At 26.2% G+C, this 20,994-nt stretch overlaps 1 protein-coding gene across 3 annotated transcripts in view; it reads left to right on the top strand.

Moving 5' to 3' along the window:
- Positions 1–20,994, top strand: part of LOC105835065 (adenylate cyclase type 2) — an 82,307-nt gene that overhangs the window by 57,654 nt on the left and 3,659 nt on the right. For 2 of the 3 annotated variants that reach the window (XM_012678024.3, XM_036283781.1), the window contains exons 7-18: positions 7,560–7,687; positions 9,980–10,138; positions 11,745–11,877; positions 13,641–13,711; positions 15,299–15,404; positions 15,503–15,561; positions 16,068–16,238; positions 17,135–17,372; positions 17,841–18,004; positions 18,100–18,337; positions 19,544–19,798; positions 20,080–20,197. In XM_012678024.3, coding sequence (XP_012533478.1) covers positions 7,560–7,687; positions 9,980–10,138; positions 11,745–11,877; positions 13,641–13,711; positions 15,299–15,404; positions 15,503–15,561; positions 16,068–16,238; positions 17,135–17,372; positions 17,841–18,004; positions 18,100–18,337; positions 19,544–19,798; positions 20,080–20,197 — 1,840 coding nt within the window. The remainder of the gene's footprint in view (positions 1–7,559; positions 7,688–9,979; positions 10,139–11,744; positions 11,878–13,640; positions 13,712–15,298; positions 15,405–15,502; positions 15,562–16,067; positions 16,239–17,134; positions 17,373–17,840; positions 18,005–18,099; positions 18,338–19,543; positions 19,799–20,079; positions 20,198–20,994) is intronic. The other variant, XM_012678025.3, reaches the window with a different exon arrangement.

The following is a 20,994-nucleotide window of genomic DNA, read 5'->3' as shown; positions in this document are numbered from 1 at the left end:
TCAAATTTCAATTATTTTTTACCTCTCTCTCTCGTGACCGCAACATCACCACACCGCCGTTATCGAGAGCACGAGTTTTAGCAATTGTTTATATAAAAACTGAGCATCTGCTCGAAGTCAGTTAACTATGAACTTGTTAAATTTCGCCTCGCCGAGGGCCAGATTGCAAACGCCAAGGCCTCCAGCTTTACGGCATCGCATAATTCGCTTTTATAGCAGCCGGAAGGTCTTACGGCGTCACCGGAGCGCGACATGAATCCAAGTACTGTATGATCTAACAGACGCTGATCGTTTCGCAAAATGTCTTTCTTTTACTACTTGTGAATATTACTCCCGCGCTGTTTAATCCGCTGATCGAGTAGAAAAACCGAACAACTGACGTGTTCAGTTTGGCTTGATTGCCGCAATTATTTACGGTTTGTTGATTTTATTTACAATTTCAAACGAAACTACACAGACAAGGATAAATTTTAGCATATTAAGAAAGAGCAGCAGTTTTGACGCACGTCTTTTAATTTTTTCGAATTTAATGATACGTACCTACATATACCAATTTCTTTGACAATTATATCTTTAATGAATATTAAAGTTAGTTCAGCTAAGGCTTGTATAAAAGAAATTGTTTAAGTATAAACTAAGAAATGTTAGTCTGATATAAATACAGTTACAAAATATAAAAAAATATCTTCGTAATAAGATTAGAAATTTCTAAAACCAACTATATGAAAGATTCGACAAACAGTTACTCAAATATGAATTACAATATAAATTTTTGATAATATTTATGATTGATAATATTAAACTTGCCATTTTTTATTTTTACCTTTCTACTTTATTTTTATATTCAAAAATGTTTGTATTCAAAAATTCTTGAGAAGAATAACTTTTAAAAATAACTGAAGAATACGTACTTTATTTTTTAAAACAAATTTTTATTTTTTAAAACAAGTCTGAAAATATTAAATTATTTAAAATATCAACAATATATATACTTAATTGTTTATTACACGGAAAGAATTTTATCTTAAAATTTATTCTTAAAATCACGATAATTGTAGGATAATATAAACATTAAAAAATTTCAGTAAAATTTACTATATTACAAAATTTCTTACATTTTATTAAATTTTATTAAAATTATAGTAAAATTCTTTATGTCGCCTCACGAGTAATATGATTTTAAAGATAAGTTTAAAGAGAAAATTATTTCTGTGGAAAAAAATAAGCTTTTAGATCACCATCGTAATAATAGTGGAACATTGCAGTGGCATGCTGATCGATGATGGGAATTATGCAGCAGATAAATTCCATCTTATAGAATCTCACAATGGTCGTGCTATATACTAAGTGGTATTTCTATAATTTTTTGATTATGAATATGGCAGAAAAAACACGATGTAATTTTCCAAATGTAATTTGTATTCGTGTCTTGCTGGTTAAACTCAAATTTATTGATGGTGATTTCAGTCTCGGATACACGCAACACAAAGTAATCTTCTATAGCTCGTAACTTCTTGTTTCTTGAATCGTGATACGTAATGTCGTGTAACACTGTTGAGTTTCGACGATAATTGTAATTTGTGAGCAACAGATTGTCCTCTGTTGCAGAAATTATAAGGAAATTTTATTCGAATGTCCTTACGAAGTCATTACATAGACCAAATTAAATCTTTGATTTAAATTTACGAGCCGAAATTTTGCCATGCTGCACTCTTTATGCAATAAAATAAATACGAAAGAATCGTAAGCTTGTAATCGTAATGAAGAGATTATGAAAAACTTTTTTAAGAATTTAAAAGAATTATTTTTTATTTTGTTTGACTTAACGGTTTATTTTTTATAACAAATTTTATATAACAATTCAAAGAAGGTCATGATATACATTATAACTTATTAAACTCAGTTGAAGTTTTTTCTACTGAATAAAAAGTTACATTTTCAGGTAACAGAAAACTTCTCATCTTCAAACCATTATATAAAAAATAGTATTGTTTTTCTTATAATAGGTATAAGAACAGAATTTAAACTTTAAGCAATTTAAAAGAAATAAAAATAAAAGATCTTTAGTTTAGTTTTTGTGAAAATTTTATATTTACTATCTATTTATCTCATAATAGTTTACCAGGTAATAATAATTAAAATGTAAAAAAAATATTATTTAAAGTATAACGTAGTTTTTTAATTTTTATTTATAAAATTTTTTTAATTGCTTTTAACAAAAATATTTTATATTTATCATATTTATATAAATATGGTAATTTTTTTACTTGATATAATAAATCGGGAGAGACGGGGAGAGACGGGGAGAGATCGGGAGAGACCGAGAGAGACGGGGAGAGACCGGGAGAGACGAGGAGAGACGGGTAGAGATGGGGAGAGATCGGGAGAGACCGGGAGAGACCGGGAGAGACGGGGAGAGACGGGTAGAGATGGGGAGAGACCGGGAGAGACGGGGAGAGATCGGGAGAGACGGGGAGAGACAGGGAGAGACCGGGAGAGACGGAGAGAAACGGGGAGAGACCGGGAGAGACGAGTAGAGACGGGGAGAGACCAGGAGAGACGGGGAGAGACGGGGAGAGATCGGGAGAGACGGGGAGAGACGGGGAGACACGGGTAGAGACAGGGTGAGACCGGGAGAGACGGGGAGAGACGGGAGAGACCGGGAGAAGCGAAGAATGTTTCTATTGTGTTTAAATTAAAGTAATAAGAAAAATAAAGATGGCTGTTATTTTATTGAAAAAAAGGAACTTATTTAAAAGTCTTTTGAATGGATTTCTAAATCCATAGCAGCTTTTAGAAAAAAAAGTTAGAAGTACGTGAATAAATGAATATTATTTATTAAAGATAGATAAATGCTTATTCAAAAATAAAATAAAAAGAGCAACAGTAAAGCAAGACTCTTGAAAGTTAAACAACGAAAGCAAAGAAAATTTGAAAAAAACGTAGCATAAGAATAGAGAGCCACAGCAACGCGTGGCAGGGTATATAAATATGGTAATTTCTTTACCTGATATAATAAATATAAGAACAAAATTTTAGGCTCTGATTAATATTTTCAAAAACCATTAAAAAATCTTTAAATTTGTGGTAAAGCCTTTAATTAAATTTTAAATTAAGAATTATTGAATAAGTTGACAGAAAAAAGTTTAAATTGAAATTATAACCATTCACGAAATTCAATCTCTGTAAAATCAAACACAAAAGCAATCGCGTATTGCAAACATTTTTATTCCAACTATACTTTTGCAGAGTGAAAAATTTATTCACAGCTGCATTCCGTAATGGCTGAATTTTTTTTACAATCAATGTAATTCTGAAAGTAATAAAGTCTAAGAGGATAAAAACATTAAGCATTCTAGAATTTTTTTAATGAAAATTGTTTTATATGAATGGAATGGTGAGATTACTTGAAATGAGAACGTCACAGAATACATAATGTCTTAACATAAATTTCTTATGTTAATATAACATTAAATAGTAATGAAAACAATAAAAAAAATTAGATCAAAAATATTTATAAACGGTTGTATTTATTTTTTTCTTCTCGGTGTAGTAACGAGCAGCAATATATTTTTTCCCGATTTGTATAATGATTTCTGCGGCGATTTTTTCGATTACTCAACGTTCCACTGAGTTTTACGGTTCACAAGGCCGGGCAGAATAAAAGAAGGAAAAGGACAAAAAATAGAGCAAGAAATGTCAAATAAATGCACGAATAAATTAACGATGCGTAAAATGAAGAAGGAAAACAATATCCTTACCGGCGACAAATTTCTTGTAACTTCGCATCAATCATTAAAGACTTTACATAAATAATTGAATATTTAACGTAATATTTAACGTAATATTTATATAAAAATTTAGACTTAGTTATTATTGGTTATCATGATTTAATAAAGAATGTATTTACTTTTTATTAAATTAAATAATATCTGATTAAAATCACAAAATTGTCAAATTGTTTGTATTACTTTTAAATAAAATATAGAATAATTTGTAATTTTTTATAACTTATTGTTTAAAAATACATTATTGATTTTATGTTTTATCAAAATTATTATAATAAAATGTTGTTATCTTGTGAAATATTATTTTGTTGTGAAATTCAGATGTCTCTACATTTTTCAAAATGTAATTTCCATGAAAATTCTACGAAGTTTCTTCTCAGATCATACAAAATATCTCCGCAGTTTCAAGAAAATTACAGTCTCATGACATTAGACTTGAACCAAAGATTCTTGGATCAGCTAGCGTATTCTCAAGGGTGCTTTAGACGGCGGAAATTAGATCCTTTCTGAACTCGATCTGATATTAGGTCCTAACTAAATCGGATCTTAATTAGTTCAATTAAGGCCAGCTCAGATTTAAATATAAATTAAATGTAATGCAACAGAATGAAACACGGCATTATATAATGATGTAATGCAAGTCGAGTAAAATTTCAAGTGTAGTTTCTCGTTCTGAGTCCTACGAAAGTATTTTATTCGTAGTAAAACACACTTAGAAGTTGTATGTGTTATATAGGCGTCGATATAAGTTTTCGAACTAACTTCCCGTTCGAAATTAACTCAGAAAATATTTCACGACAGACACATAGTGGAGCCACAACGCTATAGATGAGAAAACTTTATTCTATTTGAAAAAGTGAAATATATCCCGACAGGCATATTTTGCAAACATTGAACAATAATGGCATCATGAATTGGCAAAAATTTCGCGATAATTGCGTCAAAACGCAGTAATTTTAAATAAAATTTCTGAGTAATAATTATTAAAAGTGAAATTTAAATGTTTTATAATTATTTTCAAAATTGTTTTATTCTTTATAATTAACAATATTTTGACAATATTTCTTATGTTAATTAATAATGTTAAGTAATTTTATATTACTTATCTTTATTAATGTAAATAAATTAATTATATGTATTTCTAAATATTTTACACACACACACTCAATGCCAAATAAAATAAAACAAAATATTTTTCTCATTTACTGAACAACTTTTCTACAAATTTAATTTTGCAAATATATCACTGTATCAAATAAATTCGTCATATTCTTATAGTTTTGTCGAAATATTATTTCGAAATTAATTAAGCAAAAGGTTATCAATATTTTATAAAAATTTAATACTTCTATTTTTATAAATAGATGTTACGTGATTGTAGATTGTAATTTTATGCAATATTTTGTCATATAATTTAATAAATGTTATCCTATCGAAATATATGCTGATATTAAAATTTCATTGGAATGCCTCAATTTTCTGTCTTTTATAATTTATCTTTGCAAACATGTTACTACATAAACATTTCAATTTCTGTAATAAGGAAAACAGAACCATTGTAAAACACTGGACTTAAAAAATGACAAATTTTACTTTATAAATCTTAATACAATACACGAAGATTACTAATACTCATTTCCTAAAATGGCACCCCTTATTTCTTGTAAACTAAACATTACGCTGTATTAATATTAATAAAACATCTATTGATTTAAAAAAATAAAAATCTATAGGTCAGACATTTATAGTTATTTTAAATATAAAATCTTCTAAAAACGAATTTAATCGAATCTATTGGAAGATTACTGTATACATATATGTATAGTCGCACTATATGTCACGCACATGTAACAACATGATAATCGATAAATTCGATAATCAAATTCTCATACATATTAACTTTTAAATATTTTGAATAAATAACTCACGTTTAAAGAAAAGGAAGATGTACCTAGTTTACTATATTAATTTTGTGGTCTAATTTTGCAAACATTTATTTTTAATTATGTTGCGAAACAATTATTACAAAATATGAAATATTATTGTCAAAAATTGCTTTACCATCTGATAGAAAATACTTTCTAGTTTTCAAAGTTTTATTTTTAGCTATTTTTAAGATATATTATCTAAAAACTGTATGAAAGATATATTATCTAAAAATGGTATGAATAATATTAAATGATATTAAATCTTCTTTTATGATTTTATAATTAATAGCATTTATGGTAAAAGTAAACATTTATATCAAAATACAGACTTGCGGACAATAAAAAGAGTTATTAGTACCAATATAAATTATTGCACACGCATAAATTATTCATTTGCATTTAACGTTAATCAAATCGATGGCAAAATAGTAATTAAATGAATATTGCAATGAATAAAAACAATGTTGCATGGGTGATCAAAATTTATATATTTTCATATAAATGCAAATGAATGGCTTATGTAATTAAATAATTTATGTAAACCATCTTCAAACTAATTGTAATTAAATTACATTTGTAATTATGTTACAGCTCTTGTTTTGACAAATTTATATTAATAAAGGTTGCTGTAAATTTGTGTGCAATTATTTTCATTACAGTTTTTGCAGTATTAAAAAATTCTTGTACTGAATATTATAAAATGCAAAAAAAAAAATGCACGTAATAAGAATACAAAGAATATGGTTGTATAACATATAAATATACAAAATATTCCATAATCATTACTAAAATATTAATTATGTAATAAAGAAATTAAGAGAAGTATATTTATTTAGGATGTTTCGAATTTAAATGTCAAAAATTCCAAAAGGTCAATAAAATAAGGAAAACGTTTTTTAGAAATTTATTTGTTTTTGCTTTATTTTGAAGAAACTCAAGAACAGAAATATGTCTATTTTTCTATTTATTTGCGCTTATTTATTTATATTGTCATTTTCTTAATGAAGGTATTGTCAAAAAGTTGGCCTCTTGCAGCAATCCAAGAATTGCATTTCGCTGACAGCTGTTGCAGCCAGACATTACTCGTAATTTTCAAAAGATTTTGAATTATTATCTCAAGAATACATCAAGAGATTGCATTTTAATTGGTTTCTTTAGTTATTTATAAATGACAATTAATATTCATCAAATATAATTTGAAACAAATAAATTTATATTTACAAAAGACGAAAATGTTAATAAAAAAAATCGTATATAGGTTGACTGTAAACAAGTGAAATAAATATATTGTAAATATTATAAATAGGCAAAAGATAAAAATACATTATGCAAATTTTTTCAAAACTTAACAAAAACAAGTGAATTTTTGAAGACATTTTTATTAATCTCAATTCTTGACACATTGAAGTTTTGATGTTTAAATTTAAAACATTTGATATTATATATTGTGTGTGTGTGTAACATATTTAAATTATATAATAATATGATATAATATATCAATAATATAGTCTATTATAAAAAATAGTACATATACGAGTATATGGTTCAAAATACATACATAATTTCTTATCTCTTTGCTATCTTGATTTTTTGATTCTTGTACATTTTAAATTTCGTAAATATTTTTTTTAAGTGAAAATTGAGTATTTGCAATTTTCTGAGTGTTTTGTCATTTTCATAGAAGTCAATATTGACTCTTATAAAGTTAAAAATGAGCTTGTGCAATTTTCTAGTGACTTTTTATTTTACAAAATTTAAAGAGTAGTAAATCTCTATAGTTGAATGAAATTAATATTACAATTAGTATTACATTGCAATACCTACATTGATTTTTTATTTTTAGGACAATCAGTGCATGAGGATCAAAATTTTGGGTGACTGTTACTATTGCGTGTCCGGACTACCTGTTTCCCGTCCAAATCACGCTTACAACTGTGTAAACATGGGGTTGCAAATGATTGATGCTATCAGGTGAGGGTCAAATAAAATACCAAAATTACATCACGTTACTAACGAGCAAGAACTCGTTAGTAGCGTGCGCTTTTCTCTATTTTTCTAAATTGTTGCTTGAAGCTTAACGGGGTGAAAAAAAACGTAAAAATAATTGCGACATTACTTTTTTGCGCAGAATGCGCAGGCAAATTTACAAAAAAGGGACGATTTCCGTGAAAGCACGTAGAACGCATTGCGATACTTTATTGACAACGTTCTTTCTTTTTGTTTTACGTTTTTTTTCACATTCAATGCGTACAATGAATAATTATTAAATAATAAAGAGAATATTGACGATTTTATAAATTAACTGCAGTGTATAGTGTTAATTATTTTATCAAGTTAGATTATGAAAAGCTATTGAAAATTATTGAAAAACTATTCGATTTTAATATTGTACACATATTGCACAAATTATTTCCAATAATTTTTGAGCGAGTATGATAGTACTTTTTCGTAAAGGCTTTGTTGAAGGAAATTGCAAAAGAAAATTTTTTTAGTTTTAAAGTTTTTAATGGAAATAAAAGTAGAACATAATCTATATATAATTTACGTTACATTATATTACAGATTATGAATGTATAATTATTATCGGTAACAATTGAAGCAATCTGGCATAACTCTAGTTAATCATGTATGACGTTTTAATAATTCTAGACTCGTGTGCTTTGTCAATGAGATTGTTCACACATCGAAATACGATAACACACACGGATTGCTCATCTCTGATTAGAGGATTAATTCAGCATCGCTTAGTTGTGCAAACATTAATTACGGAACAATGCGGATCAAAAGATCGATCAACCGTTGCTAAATGCTTATCCTTAATAGCTTTATTCTTAAAGATTCATTATTCTTTCAAATTGTCATAAATCAAAAATAATTTCTTTCTTTATCATAATTTAAAAAATTTGCTTTTAAATATTTATAATAAGTTATTTAATATTTAAAATTGTTATAATAAATAGAAAGTATTTTTTTAGTTAAATTACATGTTGAGATTTAAAAAAAATGCTTTTAATCAATACTTTAAAATTTATATTTTATCTATAATACATTGGCACACATATACATAGTTATCCGATTCTCATCTCAAATTTGCATTGAATCTACTGTTTATTGTAAAATGTAGCTGTACAAAAAAATAAAAATTCTGATATAAAGATTAGAAATGTGGAAGCAAAAAGAACCAGAGAATGGATTAAATTAATTTATTTTTAATCAATATTGCATTTATAGATAATTAAAATTTTTCTGGCTAAAGATAAGAAAAATTACATGTAAATGTATTAGATAAGATAATTTAATTGTTAATGTATTTAGATAAAAAATAAAATTATATTTTTATGTAGACAGTTTTAAGACAATAATCAAAACAATTTAGAATTTTAGACAATAAAAATATATTCCCTTTTTTTTATTTGAAAATCTGTATTTTTAAAAAACCAGAGGTTTTTAAATAATTTAATCTGATAAAAATGTTTAATTTTTTTATATAACACATAGACAAAAGAGAATATATAACTCCCATTAAATAACTGACAAATTTTTTAATAAAAGTTTTCAAACTATTTAATTTTTTCCGTGCAATTTTTACGCCACTATTTTCTGATTAGTGCAATATATTGTTATCACTTCAAAAAATTCTCTTGTTAAAATTAAATAGTAATTTAAAGTTTAAACTAATTTACATATTTTATACTTGTTGTTATTTATAATATTTTAAATAATTTTGAAAAGATAACATTTTCTTTATTCTAAGATTACAATAAAGAAAAAATATATTTTAACAATGTAGGTAAAATAAAAAAAAGTTATTTCTTTATCTCTCTAACTAAATAATTGTCTAGTTAGTTTTATATATACCGTGGCCGATATTAATCAATGGTTTCCTGACACCATCAAAATTCAGTATCAATTAAGTGAAATAAACTATTAACTGTAAAAAACCAAACTTAAAACAAATGCAATCTATTTTAATAAAAATTAATTACATATACAGTAATTGTACAGTGAAAGATGATTAAAAGATTTTTTCTTATCAAAGAAATAATCTTTTAAATACGTTTAGCCACTCGTGGCATTTTTTTCATAAGTTTGTTTTTGAAGATCTTATTTTAATATTAAAATGAATTAATAAAACAAACAGAAATCAAAATCAGATATTTGTCAAATGCAATAAAATAGACGTTAAAAACCCAGGTGCGACAAGTGCTTGTACAAAAATGTAAGATAAAAAATATTCTCGAATTGAATTTCGTCGCACGTTAGGTTTGTCCGTGAGGCCACTGGCTTTAATGTCGACATGAGGATAGGAATTCACACAGGGAACGTGCTGTGCGGAGTACTCGGTCTGCGGAAATGGCAATTCGACGTGTGGAGCGATGACGTGACCTTGGCCAATCACATGGAAAGCGGCGGTCTGCCAGGGTAAGACGATTCACCCACTGTCGTGGTGTCCTCTCGACCTGTATTGGTTTTCATCTCTGCTGCACTGCAATGCACAATGCTTATGCTGTAGTATTATGTATAGAATCAAGTACTCTAACGTCTCTTACTAAACGTTAGTACTTGGAATATTTTCTTAGTCGCAGCTTTTATTATTTTGTAAAACACTGGTATAATAATTTATGATTCATTCCATATCTTATTTCTATTTAGTATGTCCAAAGTACAAGTTGCACAAAATACAGTCGAATTAATTTTATCGCTGTATAATAGAAAGCTATAGAACTTTAGAATCTTCCCCCAAAAATTAGTTTTCATTTATATAGTAATACAAAATTTATATAGTAGTAAAAATAAAATCGCGCGCGTTATTAAATAATAGTAGTTGAAAGTAAATTATTAAAAATTACAACATTTAGGATAATTCCAACATATGTATCGTGTTTATCGAAAACTTTATTTGTCACACAATATTTACTACGTTTAAAATAAATGTAATATATACCAATAAAACTTTATATTGTTTACAATTATTAAAAAGATTTTTAAAAACAAAATATTTATTTGCTTATATTTGAAAAGAAAACTTTTAGAAACCCTTGTATTTTGCCATATATCAAAAGGGATAGGACAAATGGCCACTCATGAGTGAGACCATCAAGCTGAAGAATACAAGAGATGAGCACTTGTATTTTGGTATACTCTTTTATTATCCTTCTACACTTATGTATCATGAAATACCCTCTAAGCTTTTTACATTCCCTACAGGGAAAGAGAGAGAGAAAATATCATTTTAAAGTAGGTTGTAATACATCGTTGCGCTACACTCACAACATTGACAAACTAGATAATTCAACTATGATTTTATTATTAATATCAACAATAAAAAAACCTAAATTATAACACAATATTAATACAGTATAAAGGCTTATAGCAGAGAGTGATTGCGAACAAACTGCCTCTTCTATTTTTTATGACTTTTGCGACTTAAATCCTCGCGCGGTATAAATATCAAAGTTACCCTACATCCTAAGTTTTCAACGCGTTGTTTAGTATTTTAGTTTAGCGAAAAAGTAAATTTTTAAAAGTTCATTCCATAAACTGAAAGAAATAATAAATGAACGTTAAAAAAGTATATGTTTGTTTCTGTTCCATTTAATGTACTGAAACTAAAATTTTAACCGTCATGCAAGCGCACACAGAATGCAATTATTTTTTAAGACGCCATTATTTAATATTTCAGTTTTTCATTTTTATTATAACTTTATATCTTAATTTTATTATTGAAGAAATATGTTTTTTAATAAAAAGTATATTATTTTTTATCTTTCTAAATGAAAAAAATATATGATAGAAACATTACATATTAAAAAATATTATATTTTTTATTCGCTACATCTTTGTTATCTCTTAACATTAAAACTTTAATGATATTCTGACATTTTATTAAGATATCAATAATTATTTTCTTTTAAAGAATAAATTATTATGCGTTAAAAATGATTAATAACTAGAAAATAATCATTACTTAAATATTAGATATAACTATTGTTTATTTTATTTTAAAGTATTTCTTTTCAATTTTAAGGAGAGTTCACATAACAAAGGCTACCTTACTACAACTAAACGATCGATTTGAGGTTGAACCAGGCGATGGAGGATCTCGAGAAAGTTATCTTGCTCAACACAAAATAGAGACTTTTCTTATCGTGCCACCTAAAGTAAGTAAAAGCTCTTTAAAAATTTATCTTCGCTTAAAATGTGTTTTTGCAAATACCTTATTCGTAACAGATTCAGATTTTTAATTAATAATTAAAACTGTTCTTTAATTTTCGCTGCTTAATCCTCCCCGTTTTATGAAAACAAACGACATCGCCGAAGAAACACAAACATTCAATCTATCCTCATTTGCTATAAGTAGCGGCAGTACGTAGGTTGTAGTTTATACTTTATCTTCATCGATGGTAATTAAAAAAATTGATTGCGAAAATTGAATTAAAGAGCAATTGTTTTAGTAGTATATATCACGTTAATTTAAATTTCTATAAAAAAATAATTGCTTTTTGAAAGATTGCGTTTTTTTACTGATGGAAAAAAAGTATTAGTAATATTAACGAAGCAAAATTGTTGAGAAAGTTATATGATTCTTGAATATAGAATTTGAAATAATAATATAAAGTAATTTAAACTTATTTACTTTATTATATTTTATTAGAATTTTATATTTTATGTATAAAAAAATAAATCTAATTTTTTACAAAAAAATAACATTATTCTCGATCGAATCATATTGAGATGCTAAAACGTTTATAAGAGTTCAAGCGAACAAACGATGGTTTCCTTCATGAGAAAAGAATTCGCATTAGTATTGTCGAATAATCTATCACGAAGTGATGATAAGTTCACCCATGAAACAGAAAATCCGAATAAATTAAGCCTTTATTTCTGTATAAACAAAGTTTAGATCGTAATCCTCCGTTTATCGTCTCAATAAATATCTCGGCAGAACTCTCGTTAAAAACTTGCTTAAAAGCTCGCTAAAACGCATTTTTCCTTCCGCGTATTTATTCACAACTTTTATTTTTCAAAGAGATGCTCTTTTCTTCCAAATGCGGAAATTATAATTTTGCGAAAGCCTTATGTGTGCTTAAGTCTTCCGCGCGTAATAAAAGCAGAAAATTCTTCTTTATAATAATTGAAATTTTTCCCATATCGCAGGAACATACCTTTATATTATCCTTTGTGTAAAGACGTGCGTTTGATAATAGTGACAGTGATTGATACTCGTTGCTTGAAATTCGTTCATCATATTTCACCATAAGACAAACGTTCTTTTAACATCTATGTTCCGTAGATAATTTTTTCATAAAAGTAAAAAATGTTATTTAAAATACACAAAATCTGCGTTCCGAAATTCATTGCCAGTACGTAACGTGAACTATAGATTTTTAGTATTGGCAATGTATATCAGAACTCAATCACAATAAAGATGAATCTAAACGATCAAAAATCAAAATAAGATCTCAGGGCCTGATAATATTCTTTATGTGTGAGTTTATATGTATACATTTTCTAATTCTTTTAACTACGTACTAATTACTTTTAAACTTAAAACATCATTTTAAATTGAATCAGAATAGTAATATCGCAATATTAAATTGATAATCAATTTTTAATAATACTAATGACTTTGTGATATTGATATTAATAAACGTGTTTTAAACATTTCTATTGAGTACAAAGAATTTGTTGCGAGAAATATCATTTCAGCTAAGATTTGAATCTGGATCTTTCTATTTTCCAGGACGAGTCTCTTTACTAATTTTAATTATTTAAAATATTTAAAATAATTCTTCTCGTGATAAAAATTCTACGTACGCGTATATTCATCCACGCACAGACAGAGTTGCGCATTAAATAAAATTTTATGTCCTATTGTTAATGCTAGGAAATGCAAATGTGATATAATTTTTACTTTCTATAGAAAAATCAAGAGAAAAATGGTATGGAAAACGGTGGAAACCGTATACAGAGTTCTGGAGCGGTACCTTCCAGGTATGTTTTATTGTATAATTCTATATAACTGTTTAATTTCGATTCTTATCAAATTAACATATTTATACAAAAATGTTGAATTGTAATACAAGCTTTTAGTTTTTCACAATTAATATTGATTTTATAATTATATTATGATTTGCGATTATAATATTATAATTTTATGATTAATCGCAAATAGAAAATTGCAATAAAAATAATATGCATTTAGTAATATAATAATATAATACGCATTTAATATTTTTATCTATAATCTACTAATAACTTTTTTAAAATATTTTATCTGTATTAATTAAACCCTTAAACTCCACTGCTACTGCAAAATTGTAAATTTGTAATAGTAAAAATTTCATTTGTTTGCAATTTTTGACCTGACCTAACGGTTTTTCCTATAACGTAAATGTCTATATCCTGAGGTATCGAACAGTGCGAACATAGTCTGATATGTTTAAAAACTGCCGAGCAAAGCAAACGCAAAGTTTGGAGAGATGTGAATTTACACTAGTATGGAGTCAACATCATCTTGGTGTCGCAAAAAAGTGAAATAACGGTTTTCAAGCACATATTTTAATGCAAATTGCATTGAATGTAAATATATACTTTGCATTATTAAACTTATTTTTTAATATAAGCAATAAAATATTATTTATAAAATTATGTTTCCAAAATTTACAATTGTAAAATTAAATTGTTACGAATGCTATAAGAATTTATAAAAATTTTTTAAAAATAATTTCTTTAACTAAAATATTATGTGAAAATATAATTTTAACTTTTTTAGTACAGTGGCTGAAAAAGAAAAAAGTTAATTTGCGTGATTATAGTGCGGATTCATGTACTGGCCGCTGAAAAATTGGATAATAAACTATCCAAAAAATTCAAAATTTTGAAAATAGACCCACAAAATTATACATATATTACTGTTCTTCAAGAAAAGACAACACGGATACACTAAAATATAGTGTTCTAATTGCTTAAAGCGCATGTACATACCAATAATGACAAAAGATATTTTTAGAATGCGTTACAAATTTTGATTGATAAATTTTTATATGCTTTATATGATTTGTTTTTAATAAATTTTATTTCACGTGTATATTCTTGAGTAAAACCGTTCTATCGCCTTAATATAACATTTTAACTTTAATTTTTGCAAGAAACATTAATTTTAGTCAAATAGAAAAAAATGGCAATTTAAAAAATAATGCACTTTTAAAGATCACTATTTCATTTATAACATATTTTTAACATTAAAAAAACATTTTTTTACAATAAAAAATATTACTAACAGATTTCTGAAGTAATTTTACACAAAAATACATATTTTGAGTTACAATATCTTTTATTGTTAAAGTTATTATTTATCAAAAATTTAAAATCCTGATTCGCAGCTAGTATGAAATATGTCGAAATAAAATGTGGATTTGAAAGTTATTAATATGCATTATTAAATGCATTTTAAAATGCATTATAAAATGCATATTATTAAATATTATTAAAAATAACACAACGTGTTATTTAAAAAATAATTATGTGATAAGGAGTTATTAATAATAACATTAATAAATTATATTTATTTTATAATAGATCAAGACCTAGTAGTAAAATGACAAAATACGTGGAATGTTGGGGTGCTGATAAGCCTTTCGCTAATATAGCGGAAGCAACATTGGCGAAAAATATTGGCCTAACAGTAAGCTATTATTTACTTTTATAAATGGTTGTGAACGAGAGAGAGAGAGAGAGAGAGAGAGAGAGAGAGAATAATTAAAATACATTTTTAAATTTTAGAGTATTGCAATGATCGAATCGAATCTATTAACAAACAATGCCAACTGCTTTGATACACAGTGAGTTACATATATAATTATTTTACGTCAATATGATATATATAGAAGTTAATTAATAGATAAAAAATTATTTAATAAATTATTTATTTAATAATTAGAAATTAATTACTAATTATTAATTTATTTAATGTTAATATTACACGATTGAGTTTAGGCACTAATAGCTTATTGATATATAATAATAATTATAGCATTCTTTCCATTATATCTCGTAGGCTGCGTTCGGAAATGTCACTCGAGTGCTCTCGGGTATCATTCTATCTTTGTTTCATATAGAACGAACAACAAGGCTAGAATGATACCCGAGAGCACTCAGGTGATGTTTCCGAACGTAGCCGTATATGTGCACAACTATTTTAATTTCTTAATTACTTCTATATACTTTCTTAAATACATATACATATAATTATAAATATAATTATATATAAATACACACACATACAAGAAATTACTTTTATTAATTAAATATGTAATTTGCAATATAAAAATGCTTTTGGTTTTTGTAGACACTGGTGCGGCGGAAGTGAAGAAATTTCACCTTTTACTTATTGGTTCAAAGACAAGAATCAAGAACAGCTGTATCGAGAGCAAAGAGATGAGCAATATCTTTGGTACGTTATGGCCTCTAATGTGGTTTACACCATGATGTTTTTCATCCAAATCATCTATCTACCAAGGTAAATTACAATATTTGATAGTTAAGCTAATTTCACACACATACATACACTTTCTCTCTGCCCCCCCCCCTCTCTCTCTCTCTCTTTCTCTATCTATCTATCTACCTATCTATGTATCTACCTATTTCTATCTTTTTCTCTCACTCACTGATAATTATTTTATTACTCTAAAATATTTTATAATATTTATATATATTATATATTATTATAAGTTTCAAAATACTCATAAATGTAAAATGATTTCTATTAATATTAGAATTAAAAATAATTATTGTACTTTACTTATAAATATTCTACATAAAAGATACATTTTATTTTTGTGATACAAAGATTTTATTCTCACTTAGTTTATTTTAATATTTTCGTAAATAGAGTTTTTAAAAAATAACAATTTAGGTATTTTATTTGAAAATATTCATATTCAAAAAAATATTTAACCAAACGTACATAATATTATTTTATGATGAATATTTAAAGTTACGAAGAAGATTGATATTTTTCTATAATAATATTAGAATATTTATTTAAAAATATTTGCGTTAAAAGAGAGGAGAGAGGGAGAGAGAGAGAGAGAGAGAGAGAGAGAGAATGAATATAGAATACACAGGAATCTAAACCTTTTCGGTGCTGATTAGGTATTAATTATTTAGCCTTTTAATATTTATAAAATACGATTATTAGTAGTAGTTATATAGTATTTATTCAATTAAATAATTGATTCTTTTACTTATATTTGATTGAACAAAACTTAAATAAATTAAAAAATTAGCAATTAATAATCAATTTTTTTAACTATCGCACTTGTTTGATGAAATTATTTATAAACAAATGTAATAAACAAATAAAAGAAAAGTATATTTTTTCTTAATATTTTAAAATTAATTTTATTTTTACAGTAGCATTGTAGTTTACGGCTGCTTTGCAGCTGGTTTAGCGTCCCTAATAATATTTGCTGCAATTTCTTGGTTCAATGGAAAAACCGACTCGGAAAGTACTGAAGAAACAACGAATCAAATCGCACTTAGCCGTGGTATCAGAGTAACTGTGTATTTAATAACAGCAGCATTAGCCATCGCATCAGCAGTCATTAGCCTGGTTGAAATTGATCAATTTGTAGGATACAATATTATACCAGTGCGTATGTCTCAAACTATTTTATAAATTATTTTATAAAAACTTATTATATAATATAAATTTTATAAAATTTTATAATAATATAAAAAAGGATGAAAATGCAAAATACTTTTTTATGCTAAAATAATTTATTATATTTAAAATATTGACAATAAATTTAGAAATTTAATTAATATTTATATTTAAAATTAAAGAGATAGAAGGATATATTTAATAAAGTAATCTATTTTTCTCGACAATACAATAGAACAATAGGCAATAAAATATTTTAACAATTTTCATGGCATATTTACCGTAAACTTTTTTACAAATTTTTAAATATTCTGTTTATATTATTTAGTGGCTTAAAATTAAAAGAAAAAAAAAAGACATTTGTCACCATTACTTTTGTTAATATAAAATTCTGCTAAGGCAAATTTATATGTTTATATGTTTATTGCGATTATTGTTGATAAATAATATTTCCAGGTGTATATATATTCTACAGTGATAGCGTTAGTAGTGGGCTGGACGCACTTGAGGGTTGATTTCTTGCTGAAGCTAATCGTGATGCTTCTATCCATTGCCATAATACTCGTGATCTTTTCTCAAGCACCAATAATCCAATTGTATTACGAAGACCGTAACGCGAAGTAAGTGAAATGCTCTAATAATGCACTATATAGTAAATATAAATCGCAAATTTGGTGAAAGATCTCGCAGTGTTATGTGTTCTACATTTTCGTAGGTTTTACGGTGTTCATTATCTGCTGCAAGTAGGATATTTACTGATTCTAGTCAGTTTAATTCTCCACATCCTTGACAGACAAGTAGAATATACATCCCGAATGGACAGTTTATGGAAGAGTAAGCTGAGAGTCGAGCAAGACGAGGTGGAGACTATGAGAGGCATCAACAAGATTCTCTTAGAGAATATTCTTCCAGCGCATGTGGCTGATCACTTTTTAGCTACGAGAACTATGCAGGTCAGCTCTTAAAATGATTTGATTTTCAAAAATTTTTTTTTTTATATCATAGATTCAATAAATTAATTCATTAAAGTTGATGTAATTTATTCACCGTAATTACCAAAATTTGCACTTTTTAATATACATAATTAATACGCGTGATTAATTTGTATTAAAATAATTATAGATCTGTCATCTTCGATATAAACGTATTTATTATGGTTTACATAATAATAATATATATATGCTGTAAAATAATTTAAAATATTCTTATAAATTAAAATACAAACTAAATTTTTTTTTAAATATTGTTTGTAATACTTTTTTGTATACTTATAGCATCTTAATAACAAAAAAAGTTGACAATTGGAGTTAAATAAACGCTTACCGTTTTTATAGCTATACTATTAGATTAGTGCAATTTTAAAATTAAAATAAGATAAGTCCTTATAAGCGCATAATATTACTTAATATTAAATAATACTATGCGCTTATAAGGGTATATTTTTTCTCATCCTAATTATTGTATCAGTTTAGCAGTGCAGTTATAAAAAACAGACTGACGGTAAACGTTTGTTTAACTCCGTGCTTTGAAGTTTACCTGACGTAAACATCACATTTGCATATTTAATGAACGCGTAATCGAGGGAGCTCCTCCCTATGCATCCACACCCACAATAAATATAATCTAATTTAAACCAAAGTTTTAATTTCGAGTCAAAAATTACTTTACGTGAAAGTTTGAAATCCACGTTAAACAGTATAGTTATAGTCCTTTTGCTCTGTAAATTTCACACTCTAAACAGAGGGAATGTTGAATCACCCGTACTGCGCGTTACAAAATACATGTGTAGCCGAAGGTCCTATTGATTACGTCCGATTGACTATGTCACAATATTTATTTGAAATAAATCAAAATAAAATTTAAGTTAAATTAAATTACATCTTCATTCCGTAAAGGAAGGCAAAACTCACGTAATTTGCATGTTTTTATTCTTTAAATATATATCTTGTTGTCTCAAAAAAATTATGTTTTATTTATAAAATTTATTTTGTGTTTATTACTTTTTAATAAACAACGATCGACAATTGAAAATTTTTGATTATTTGTACAAAGAACGATAAAATATATTAAGCTGACAAAATATATTAAGCTGAAATTGGAGCTAATATTATAATATTTATTTATCAATAAAATAAAAGATAATTATTATCTTGTAACAGGAACTCTATCACGAAAGGTACAGCAGCATCGCTGTAATGTTTGCGTCGATTCCAAATTACAAGGAATTTTATGATGAAACCGATATAAACAAACAAGGTCTCGAGTGTCTGCGTCTACTTAATGAGATCATTTGTGACTTTGACAAACTCTTACTCAAGCCAAAATTTTCGGGAATCGAGAAGATAAAGACGATAGGTAGTACCTATATGCTAGCGTCCGGTCTAAGCCCAGGAAAAGAGGACGGGGATGGGAAAGTAAGATCATAAAATGAAACTCTAAAGTCGAAATTTTGTATTTCTAAATTCTTAAAAAATTTATTTTTTATTGTAAATTATAATTATCTATCCAAATCTTTATCTTATCCTAATTTTGAAATATTATTTGAATAAATATTTATAATCTTACATAAAATAATCCAACAAGGGATTATATTTTGATGAAGATAATTAACATAATATATAACAATATTAGTACATTAATTGGCATAATATTATAATTGACATAATATTATTTTTTATTTATTTTATATTTACAGGATCTATTAAAACAACAAGATCATAATGTGATAGTACTCGTTGAATTTGCTATCGCGCTTATGACAATCCTGGATCAGATCAACAGGGATTCTTTCCAGAGATTTAAATTGAGAATAGGTAAGAGTGGAAAACTATTATATTACATCCCTGTAAGAAGAGTAACACAAATTAATGTTTTAAATGTCATATTATGTATTGATTTTAAATACATCCGGTCTTTAATCAAGAAAACTAATACAAGTTAAATTCACATTAAAAAAAAAAAAAAAAAATTAAAATGGAAAAAATGATATAAATAAATAATTTATAAGAATCTAATAATCTGGATATAATGATAATAAAACTAATATTTATTTTACTTTTAGAAAATTAGAAACAAACAATTTGTAATTAGTTCCAAGTACTAAATTTATATTTAATATATAAAAAATTCGATTATTGACTCTTTCTTAAGAAATTTTTTTTCCTGTTAACATTGCTGCTTTAGGAAGCTTATGCCAATATTAATATTTTTTCTCTATTATTAATATTAAAAATGGAAACCGTAAAAAAAGATTATTTTTAAACAAATATGTATAATACGTACAATATATTACATAGTACTTTATTTTGCACAAGAAAAAATATTTTTAGAAGAAAGAATAATACTCAATCATTTTCATGGAAGTTAAGATAGATTAAGTTAAGTTTAATTTTATTCTAAATATTTACATAAAGAAGAATACTCATAAAGCTTTAGACTGCACAAATTATTACCATCACTACATTACAAAAAAGTACATACACCTGTATCATTTCTTTTTTTTAAATAATTATTAGATGAAATAAGAAAACAGCTGATGACGCTGATTATGTGATTGATAGCTAATCGAAGTAGGAAATTTGCCTCTTTAATTATTTAAGACTCTGACCTG

The sequence above is a fragment of the Monomorium pharaonis genome, chromosome 3, assembly GCF_013373865.1.
Source record: "Monomorium pharaonis isolate MP-MQ-018 chromosome 3, ASM1337386v2, whole genome shotgun sequence".
In the NCBI taxonomy this organism is placed as follows: Eukaryota; Metazoa; Arthropoda; class Insecta; order Hymenoptera; family Formicidae; genus Monomorium; species Monomorium pharaonis.
Note: the sequence above shows the minus strand (reverse complement) of the source record. Positions and strands in the feature narration are given on the sequence as shown.